Source organism: Acomys minous (genome assembly GCF_964271855.1).
Source record: "Acomys minous genome assembly, chromosome: 2".
NCBI classification, from domain to species: domain Eukaryota; kingdom Metazoa; phylum Chordata; class Mammalia; order Rodentia; family Muridae; genus Acomys; species Acomys minous.
The window spans coordinates 45,756,399-45,768,274 of NC_140484.1; the positions used below are offsets into that span (position 1 = coordinate 45,756,399).

An 11,876-nucleotide genomic window follows, 5' to 3' on the forward strand; every position below is an offset into this window, starting at 1 on the left:
TCACATTGCTAACCCTGCTGTTACTAAGGACCCTCATCCCTCTGAAGCCATAATCCCAAATAAACTCTTTCGTCCATAAGTTGTTTTGGTGATTTGTGTTTTAACACAGCAACAGACAAGTAATAACTAATACAGTGATTATAATCTAATTTCCAATTTGCTTTATATAAATTTAATATTGGTATAATATTTGTTTCTATGTGAGCATAAGAGTCCAGTGAAAATATCAATAATTAAATGAAAGTACAAGTTTTTCATTGACATTCATACCTAAATAATTCTGAAATATCCTATTAATTAATATTTCTTTTGGATTAAATCATTTTATATGACTATACTATGTTTATGCTTGAAATCTGAAAAGGTAAAATGAAAGCATATGAAAATGGAGGGCCAGTTGAAATGCTGCAATTATTCTTGTTCAAATGACATTTGAATCAAGCTGAGAAATTATGAGGTGCAATTTTACTTCAGAAAGTGCTTTGAAATATTATATAATGACCATTTTAGTAAGTTCTTTTGATGTTCTCCCCATCTTTTTCCACTTTGCTTTTCTTTTTACATCAGTCAATAGTACTTATTTGCTTTGCATTTTCTCATCTGGTAAGAAATGTTTCCCTTCCACTCAAATACATGCTTCAATTGTTGCTTTCTCATGGATGCTCTCTGACAAGTTTTATGAGTCAGATATTCTCCAAATGCAACATACACTATTCCATCCTGTTATGTCGCTTTTTATATTTCTTCTTTTGTTTTATCCTCTCAAAACAGAATATAAATTTCACAAAAACAGTAATATAACTGTTTTTGCATGATTATGATACATGAAATAGATATTTTTCTTAGATTCCCAAAAAGTTGTAAATTGAATGAATAAAATTGAACTTCCATTTAGTTATTCTGACGTGACAAACATTTTTATAATTAGCTGTGTTGTTTATTCATGGATAATAGTACATCTAAAGAGAAACTGCTAATTTTCTGCTGTTCAGAAACACATTTCCTACATTGTCACTCACTTTTCACTCTCCTCACTTTTAAAGTAATTTCCTGGTGGTTGCATCATCCAGTAGTTAATTTCAAACAGCCTCCTAACTCTTCTAGGAACCAACAGACCATTTAATGGTAATGAATGTGTCCAATATAAGTAATATTTCACAACTTATAAGAAAATTATTCATGTGAAATTAAAGGATTCATATCAAGTTATTCTTTGGAAATTACAACACAGACACAAATGGCACAATTAACTGAAATGATTCAAAAAGTCACATTCAATATATTGACCTGGAATACAGTATTCATGCTTTAACTTTTTTCAAAAATAAAATTCTTTTATTAGAAATTATTCAGATTACATCTCCATTGGTACCCCCTCACTTGTATCTTCCCATTGCCCCTCATTCCCTCCTTCGTTTGCCTTATTTGCCTCCCTTACACCTCTTTCAGAGGGGACATGCTCTGCCACCATATTACCATAGCCAATCAGGTCTCATCTGGATAGCCTGCTTCCCCTTTCTATGTATGCAGCCAGGCCTCCCTACCAATTGGAAGTGATCAAATGGGGACACCAGAGTTCATGTCAGAGGCAGACCCTACTCTCCCCACAACTGTGGAGAATGAGCTGTCTGTTGGTTAGATGTGAACATGGGGTCTAGTAAACTGCATGTATTGTCCTTGCTTGGGGCATCTGTTCATGCAGGACCCCCTTCCAGATCTTCCACCCTTGATGGTCTTTTTGTGTGGCTCCTGGACCCTCTATCCTTCCCCCATCCTTCCATACCACTCTTACCTGGAACCCAGCAGTGATTCCCAACGTCCATCCTTACCCACAGCTGAGTGGAGACACTCAGAGGACATCTATGTTGGGTGAATATCCATTTATAAGTGAGTAAATACCATGCATGTCTTTTCGGGTCTGGGTTATCTCACTCAGAATGATCATTTCTAGTCCCATACATTTGCCTGCAAATATCAAGATTTCCTTGTTTTTAATAGCTGTATAGTATTCCATTGTGTAAATATGCCGCAGTATTTTTTTATTCATTCTTCGCTTCAGGGAGATCTAGGCTGTTTCAAGATTCTGGCTACTATGAATAAGAGTGCTATGAACACAGTTGAGCAAAAGTCCTAGCGTGGTGGAATGTCTTTCAAGTATATGCCCAGGAATCGTATAGCTTGGTTTTGAGGTAGCATTATTCCCAATTTTCTGGAAAGCTCCAGATTGATTTCTAAGGTGGTTGTACAAGTTTGCACTCCCACCAGCAATGAAAGACTGCTCCCCTTTCTCCTCATTCTCACCAACATGTGCTGTCACTTGAATTTTTGGTCTTAGCCATTCTGATGGATGTAAGATGGAATCTCAGAGTGGTTTTGATTTGCATTTCCCTGATAACTAAGGACCCTGAGCATTTCTTTAAGTGTATCTCAGGCATTCGATATTCCTCTATTGAGAATTCTCTGTTTAGCTCTGAACTCCATTTCTTCATTGGGTTATTTGGTTTAGTGGAGTTTAATTTCTTCCGGTCTTTATATATTTTGGATATTAGACCTCGATCTGATGTAGGGTTGGTGAAGATCTCCCAGTCTGTGGGCTGTCGTTTTGTTCTGTTGACAGTGTCCTCTGCCTTACAGAAGAGTATCAGTTTCATGAGGTCCCATTTATTAATTGTTGATCTTAAAACCTGAGCTTTTGGTGCTCTGTTCAGGAAGTTGTCTTCTTTGCCAACGAATTCAAGGCTCTTCCCCACATTCTCTTCTAACAGATTTAGTGTGTCTAGTTTTATGTTAAGGGCTTTAAACCATTCAGACTTTAGTTTTGCGAAGGGTGATAGGTAGTCTGTTGTATATATGTGTAATAATATAAATGTATACATAAAAATAAAAATATTTAATTATTTAAAAATATGGATCTACTACTATTTTTTACATGTAGACCTCCAGTTAGACCAGAACCATTTCTTAAAGATGCGATATTTTTCCATTGTATGGACTTGGTTTCTTTGTCAAAAGCCAAGTGTCTATAGGTGTGTGGATTTATTTATCAGTCTTCACTTCGATTCCATTGATCAACCAGCCAATTTCTATGCCAGTACCATGCCATTTTAATTACAGTTGTTCTATAGTACGGCTTGAGATCAAGTATGAAGATTCCTCTTAAGGATCTTTTATTGTACAGGATTGTTTTAGGTATTCTATGTTTTTTTCATTGTATAGGTATTTTGATAGGGATTGAGTTGAATCTATAAATTGCTTTTGGTAATATGGGCATTTTTACTATTTTGATTCTCCCAATCTCCATGAACATGGGAGATCTCTCCATGTTCTGAAATCTTCTTCAGTTTCCCTCTTCAAAGACTTGAAGGTTTTTTTTTCATACAACTATTTCAATTGCTTGGTTAGAGTTGCACCAAGATACTTTAGATTATTTTTGGAAGTGTGTAGTTTCCCTAATTTCTTTTTCAGTCCATTTGCCATTTTTATACAGGAGGGCTTCTGACATTTTTGAGTTGATTTTTTATCCAGCCACTTTAATGACGGTGTTTATTAGCTGGAGGAGTTCTCTGTTGGAATGTTGGGGGCCACTTATGTACACTATCATATCATCTGCAACGCTTATGTTTTGGGCATAAATGTTAGGAATTTAAATGTCCTCTTGGTGGATTTTCCTTTGATGAGTACGCAGTGTCCTTCCCTATATTTTCATAGTAGTTTTGGTTTTGAATCTGTTTTGCCAGATATTAAAATGGCTATACCAACTTATGTTTAGGTCAATTTATTTGAATATCCTTTCCATCCTATTACTCTGAAGCAATGTCTATACTTGATGTTAAGTTATGTTTCTCAGATACAGCAATCCTGTTTTCATGTCATTCTTCTAGTCTGTGTCTTTAATTGAAAAATTGAGAGTATTGACATTAAGAGTTATCAGTAAGCATTGTTTTGGTTGTGGTGATACTGTGAGTGTGTGTGTGTGTGTGTGTGTGTGTGTGTGTGTGTGTGTGTGTGTGTGTGTTTCCCCTCTTTTCATTTGTTGTTCTTGGGTTTTTTATTTCTTTTACTTAGGGTGTGGTAACTAACCTTCTTAGGCTAAAGTTTTCCTTCTAGTGCCTTCTCTAGGGATGGATTTGTCAATAAATGTTGTTTAAATTTGGTTCTATCACAGAATGTCTCATTTTCTCCATCTATTGTGATTCAAAGTTTTGCTATGTATAGCAAGTTGGGCTGGTATCTGTTATATATTAAAGTCTGTAGAACGTCTGTCCAGATTTTAGAGTATCCATTTGGAAGTTAGGTGTTATCTTAACGGATCTGATCTTCTCTCTTGAGGTTTTTAATATTCCTTCTTTGCTCTCTATATTAAGTATTATATGTCAAGAGGATTTCTTTTCTGATCTAGTCTATTTGGTCTTATCTATACTTTTTGTACCTTGATAAGCATATCCTTCTTTAGGTTAGGGATATTTTTCTTCCATGATTTTGTTGACAATATTTTCTATACCTTTGACCTGGGTTTCATCTCCATCCTCAATTCCTATTACTTGTAGATTTTGTCTTTTCATGGTGTCTCAGAATGTTTTGTGCCGGAAGTTTTTAGTGCATTTCTTTTAGAATTAACATTTTTTGCTAACATGTTCATTTCTTTCTATCGCGTCTTCAGTGCCGGAGATGCTCTATTCCATCTCTTTCATTATGCATCATGAGGTTTGCCTCTGAGGTTCCTGTTCAAGGTCCTAAAGTTTTTATTTCCATATTTCTTTCCATTTGTGCTTTCTTTATTGATTCTATTTCCATTTTGAGGTATTGAATGGTTTTACTTATTTACTCCCACTGTTTTTTCATGTTTTCATAGGTTTCTTTAAGGAATTCCACTTTAAGGACCTTTATTATCATAGTCAGGATGGCTGTTTTACAGCCCTGATCTTGTGCTTTAGCTACACTGAAGTGCTTAGGGCCCACTGTGGTAAGGTTGTTGGGCTCCAGTGCAGACATATTCTCTTGGCTGTTATGGGTTGTCTTTTTGTTCTGACATCTAAGCACCTAAGATTGGGGTCTTTGTAATTTTATATGTTGATAGGTGATCTTGTCTTTGTTGTGTGGGTGTTTTGTTCCTGGGTTTCTGATGTCCTCCTTGGTTTCTAGGATGGGTTTTTTACCTAGTAGTTAGTGATCTTTTGGTACCTGGTAGGTCTTCTTCTAGGACCTTGCCAAGGGTAGCTAATGGAGGTTCTGAATAAAATGTGTTACTAGGTATTAGGATCTGACACTAAAGTATGGGCATGGGCTTGGAGGGAGGGATAAGGGGATCCACTGGAGAGAGGAAAGCAGAATGTTGCACCAGGATCTTCTTAGTCTACTAGAAATTTGCTGACTTCTCCATCTTGCTTCCCAGAAAACAAAGTCTTGATTAATGTTGCGCTGATGCTGGGGCAGTGGAATTGGAGATATCTTTTTACTCCCTAAGTACTATGGTCCAATGGCTTGGTTCACTGTGACTGACCTGAAAACAGAGGCTGTGAGACTGTGTGTAACAATCACTGTTACTGTGGTGATCCTGGTACTGATTTTAAGACTAAAACTTAATCCCAATTATTTCTGCTTCCTGAGCAAACAGTATCCTACATGTTATCGTTATTTGAAAACCAGTTATGGTTTTTCTTCACCTTTTACTTTTTAGTGTTAACTAAAGTCTTTTGTCTTAAAGTTTATTAATATTGACATGTTTATGAGGATCTAATACTAATATGGACAGACTCAACCACCATCTTAATGAATATGACTAAACTTCCCATATAACCTGGCTCTGTAGTTGCTTTGAAATATACCATAGTGGAAACCACTAATATCTCAGGAAAATGTTAGCTTAGCAGCCACTGAAATAACAAAATTTAAAAGAACATTTCTAAAAATAAATCAGTAAAAATGTGCCATTTCCAGAGAAATGCAACTATGCATTTAACAGCTCCCTAGATGAGCCCCATTTACAGTTTATGGTGTTATTTTATTAAACACAGTTAACTGAGTGAGGAAAACTGTATTAATAGTGCGTGTTCAAGGAGAAACAACTATTTAACAATGAAGGTTTCTACAGTATAAACATGAATTGGCACAAGTAAGTCTAGCCAAATTCTCTTGTTTTTAATATAAAAATTATTTTTTAATCAGAACAGCTGAGGGACAAGAGTCACCTCCCTCCACTCCAGGGCATGGTGGAAACTGTGGACACATGATTCAGAGTGCATGGGGTTTCATACGACAGAAAAGGAAACTTTTGAGATAGAAGATTTTATCTGTAGGTCCGGTCCCAAAGTGGTTGATAGTAATGGGGTGAGGGATATGACATGTTGACAGCATTATCAGAAGTGTTCAGGATTCTGTCAGCCCATAGCTGCTATCAGTCAAGTGACCAGTTCACCTAAGGCTTTTAGACCATTAACCCTTTGTTCCAGGCCCTGAGGTTAGATATTTTAGAAAATATATTGTTAAACTGGACAGAAACAAAGCAAACAAATGATGAACAAATGGATATTGAGGAGAAGCATACAGTTTATCCCAGCAGGAGGAAAAATAGAACTGAAGATACCAAGGAAATAGCAAGCAGTAAAATGTGTCAGAGCCTATGGTACAAGCTTCTCACTGGCAACAACTTCTCTAGAGGTGGGCAATTTTCCCACTGAGTCTCTTTTGGGACAAGTGGATCTCAAAGTGTTAGTCGCCTTTGTCAGTATGATGGTGTTGGAGATATGAGGATGGGAAAACCTCTAGATCCTCTTTAGAAGCAATAAAAATATTGTGTAAAATTTGTATCAAACTTAAAACATTAAAATTACAAAATGAATACTTTGGAGGTCTGTTGTTTTCTCCTTATCCCAATACAGAATGGATATGGTGATCCCTAGAGGACTCAGTGGGACCATAAGGCCTTATGGATGCCACTATTTTTGCTTGTAATATGTGATGGCAGTAATCAAGATGGTGATGAGGTCATATGGCATTTGCCTTCTTTATGATATCATTAACAATTATGGCAGCCAAGTTATATGGTTGATTCCACTTAGATGAAGCCACCAGACAAAATAGTAACAAATCACATGTTTGTTCTCTCTTCAAGGTGAACTCAGCCCTATGGTAAAGTGAGCCCACATCCAGTCAGGTCATGCATCTCTAGGGAATTTAATCCACATTTAACAGACTATATGTTGATTTTTATACTCTTTTTAAAAAGACATATTAGTTAGATAAGCTAGTATAGATTTAGGAAGAAACAATACTTATGATATAGGCAGGTAGGGACAAAATAGAAAAGCAATAAAACAGAAAAAGAAATGTCATGGTCCCAGCTCAAGGAAACTGAGTCTATAAGTAACTAACAGAGCAGATAGAACCATGTTGCTCAGTTTCTTTCAGAGTTAGAGAAAAGATAAAAAATCAAAAGATAAAGGTGCTCTGGAGAGCTTCCTTTAAAAAGTTACCATCCCTATTTCAGAATGCTGGAAGGATTGAGATGTTGAGTTCTCTTTTTCTTGAGAGTCAAGAAACAACTCAACCTAGGACAGAAGTTTGGGAGATATTTTGAGATAAATATGCTTCAACCTGGAATGGGAAAGCCAACCCTGTCTTCCAGGATTTTGTGTGCAGAACCAGCACAGAGCAATTTGCTAACATAATATGTTCAGCTTTGATGGAGAGATGGCTTATTACACAAATTAACATTTGAGAAAGTGTAGGGAATTAGGACCTCAGTCACTAGGCAACCTAATGCCTTGAGGTTTGTTTTAAGGCAATCCAAAAGTGTGTGCAAATTGAGATACATTTTCTTTATGCAGAATAAAGATTAAGCTAGTTTCTGGTAATACGTCATCACCTAAAACAAGAATAAGAGACCAAGAGCTGGAATGGGCATCCCCAATTCTAGTGACCTGGCAGGCAAAGCCATTTACTGGAAGCTGGAAAAGGGCTCTGGTGTCCAAAATTTCAGTGACCTGATAGCCAAAGATCTCAGTAGAAAAACCAAAGTCAAAGAGCTGGAAGATCTCTAGAGTCTGGACAAGGGTGTTGGTTTCAGGCTCCTTAGAATGAACCTGGACCTTTCCTTAGTTTCTGTGTTGAATGTACTGTGGTCAAACAATGGCAAACCTCTGCTCTAAAGGTTGAAAGATGGTGAGAGGAAGGGAGATGAGGAAAAAAGACACAAACTGAGTTTACATGGCACACCACTAAAGTACAAACACTGTAAGATTCTAGGGGCTTTTGGGACACAGCTAAGAGCCATTCAGCCTTTATTAAGCTCCAAAAGCAGCCTCACTCTTGATGGGATGGTTATCAGAAAACGGAGCGAGACAGTTAAAGTAAAATAGGAGAAATTGCCCAGAAAGGGAGGCTATGGTACAGAACTTCAAAATTCCTTCAAGTTTTGGCACCAAATGTTAATTCAGCATTGATGGAGGTTTTTTTGGAAATTAAAGAAAACAGAGGCTATCCTTTACATGAGGAGGTGTTCCTTAATCAAAGCAACTGAAGAACTCTAGTCTCCCCCTTCAAAGTGCAGATTGTGTGCCCCAGCTAAACCCTTAAGGAATTTCTCGGGGAAAACTGAAAAAAATCTGCATTGAATACCAGAATTAGAAAATTTCTATATATGTTCAAGACATATGTGTGTCTACAAAAACTGTCTTGGAATAACTTAACCACTTTTTAGGCCACGTCTCATTGAGCTCACCAAGTAATGGAGACTGATTTTGAGCTACATAATCTTCCTCCTCCACTACTCAATTGATGGAATTACAGGCATGCAAATCTTCATCCTTCATCTTTGGCTCACTTTGGGGCTAAATACAGGTACAAATAAAAATTAAGACATTAATCCATTTGCATATTGAACATATGAAAACACATGTGTACAGGAAAAAATGAGAAAATTAATAGTTCAAAATGAGAGAATATTAATTAATGAAAAAGATGTAATGAATTTTTTTAAATAGCAAGGGGTATATGAAAGAATATGAAGGAAGAAATGGAAGAATGGATGAAGTATTGTATATTTCTGGAGCCCACCTACAGGACAATGTGAAAGAATGACGCAGTGATTCAGACTTGAGTGATGAGACCTAGTAAAATGTCAAACAACTTCGCATTTGATTCAAAGCCAGAAGTTCTTCAGGAACTTCAAAGTGCACTTCCAAGGTCTTTCTCCTTCCGCAACGAGAAGAGAACGTCTTCTTGGAAGTGGTGCTGGCAGGTGTGGGGATCACTGTGTGTGGAAGCTTGGCACACAGTAGGACACTCGTGACCCAATCCATTGCTTGACAGGGGAGTCTTCAGATCTGGGTCCAAACATGGTTAGAAAGCTTTGCTAAAACTTGGTGAAATAAATGTAAAAATCAGCAAAATGTAAAAATAATCAAGATAAGATTAAAATATTGCATAAAGTGAGATCTACATATTCCTGCCAAAATTTCATGTCTTGTTAAAATGGTTCTTTACAGAGAATGATGGTCATTTCCATAATCAGGAATGCTTCTATTAGGTAGCTTGAATGTTACATTACTAATATCCCTGGCTATATCAAGCAGACATTTCGGTTTAGAGTATATTTGACATCCCTTTTTGACAATTTTTGCCTACCATTGACAAGCAAAAAAAGAGAGTTATTAAGTGGTATAGAGAAATCTCTCTTCAGCCAGTGAGATGACTCAGCAGCTTAGGCCTTGCCTTACAATCCTGGCAAACTGAGTTGGGCCTCCAATATCCATGTAAAGACAGAAGGAAAGAACTGCCTCCAAAATTTGTCTGCTGACCTCCACAGACAAGTCTAGGTATGTGTGCTCACACACACCTAATACACACACACAATAGTCACAATGATAATTATTGTTACATTTACAACCTCAAAATAATATAAGAAATATTTTAAAGAGGCAAGGAGTGCTGAGAGTGGAAGAAATAGTCTTCCTCTAGAGAAGGTATTGGTATTGCTTGTTTAATACCAAATCTTCGGGTCTAAAGTTAGACATACAATTAGGATTACACTGACCACTCAGTTTGTATGTATGTATTTAAGAATATATAGTTTATATATTGTGTGTTTAATATATGTGTGTATGTGTGTGCATATATGTATAGATAATGTATATTGCTATATATATGTATATAGATATACATATATATATATCACCAATTAATGGGAAAAGAGGCTATGAATAGGAGAAATAGAAAAGAGAGGTGTCCGGAAGGTTTGGAGGGAAACAGGGAAAGAGAAATTATGTAAATTAAAATCTCAGGAAAAAGGAAAGAAATACCAGCCACACACAATAAGGAATACAAGTTAAATGACCCAGGTACTCACTAAACAGCCCAACAACAATAAACTCAGAAGGAAAAACGGTTTTCCTCCAGAACACAGAAAATCATATACATAAAAATATTCAAATGTGGGCTTCAAGTCTAATTCTGTACAAAGGAATTGCTTACCAGCTGCCAAGCACTGGATTCAATACCCAATACTACCAAGATAAAGTAAGATAAGATAGTGAAATCTTACAAAGGTTTTAAAAAAACTACTATTAGGGACAGCTCCTAAGAAAACTCATTCATTGAACTGAGCAAAGAGCAATTTGAGGTAGATAAAACTGCTTTTGTGCAGGTTCTTTATAATTAAAATGTGAATACTGTAGAAATTTTCACTTTCTCCACAGCTTTTTTGAATGCACCCTTGACCTCCTTGTTCCTCAGGCTATAGACCAGAGGGTTCAGCATGGGGATGACCATGGTGTAGAAGACGGATGCCACCTTGTCAGTGCCCATGGTGTGACTGGAGCTGGGCTGTAAGTACATGAAGATGCCTGACCCATAGAAGATGGAGACTGCAGTGAGGTGGGAGGCACAGGTGGAAAAGGCCTTCTGGCGTCCTTCAGCTGAACGCATCTTCAGAATAGTGATGAATATGAACAGGTAGGAGATCATGATGACCACAATAGAGAACAGATCATTGAAACCCACCACGAAGAAAATCACCATCTCACTGACAGAGGTGTCTGAGCATGAGATGGATAGGAGAGGAGGGGCATCACAGAAGAAGTGATCTATAACATTACACTTGCAGAAAGAGAGCCTGAAAATGTTCCCAGTGTGGATGGAAGAATTCAGGAAGCCGCAGACATAGGAACCTATGGTCAGACAAGCACATGTGTTTCTGGTCATGGTGGCGGTGTAATGCAGGGGCTTACACACGGCTGCATAGCGGTCATAAGCCATGGCGGCCAGGAGGAAACTTTCTGTCGTTATGAAGCCCACAAAGAAGAAGAACTGGGTGCCACAAGCATTGTGGGATATGATTTTGTCTGTTGAAAGGAGACCTGCCATTACTTTGGGAGTGACAGCTGAAGAATAACCAAAGTCCACCAGAGATAGGTGACTGAGAAAAAGGTACATGGGGGTGTGGAGGTGTGAGTCCAGCAGAATTAACCCTACCATGCCCAGGTTCCCCAGCACAGTGCTGAGATAGATGAGAAGGAAGACAATGAAGAGCGGTGCCTGGAGCTCTGGGTCATCGGTCAAGCCGGAAAGAACGAACTCACGCACAGCTGTGCTGTTCTCCATCGGGGCGTCTGTGGCTCCCCTGGAGCAGAGAGAAATGAGGCCAGAATGAGAATGGAGAGGAAACTGCTGACCCATTTTTCTTGTCCTCCCCATGCCCTTCTTTCAGTGTGGAAATGTTTCCTTCCAGCGTTCTGATCTAAGCAAGTTATCGAAGCAAAATTCAAGTTTAAATTAATGTTAGATCGTACTGTGTTCCAGAAGAGATGAAGTGCCTCAATCTAGTAATGCCATAGATGACTGAGTTGAGAGAAAAGAAAATCTACCATGAGAATATTAGG

The 11,876-nt window shown here is 37.6% G+C and overlaps 1 protein-coding gene across 1 annotated transcript; it reads right to left on the reverse strand.

Moving 5' to 3' along the window:
• Positions 1-10,653: 10,653 nt before the first annotated feature.
• On the reverse strand, positions 10,654-11,598 carry LOC311591946 (olfactory receptor 5B12-like; the record flags this gene model as incomplete). The annotated part of the gene is made up of 1 exon (XM_084771789.1): positions 10,654-11,598. The coding sequence occupies one exon, from the start codon at positions 11,596-11,598 to the stop codon at positions 10,654-10,656; it is 945 nt and encodes a 314-aa protein (XP_084627915.1).
• Between the last annotated feature and the right edge of the window lie 278 nt (positions 11,599-11,876).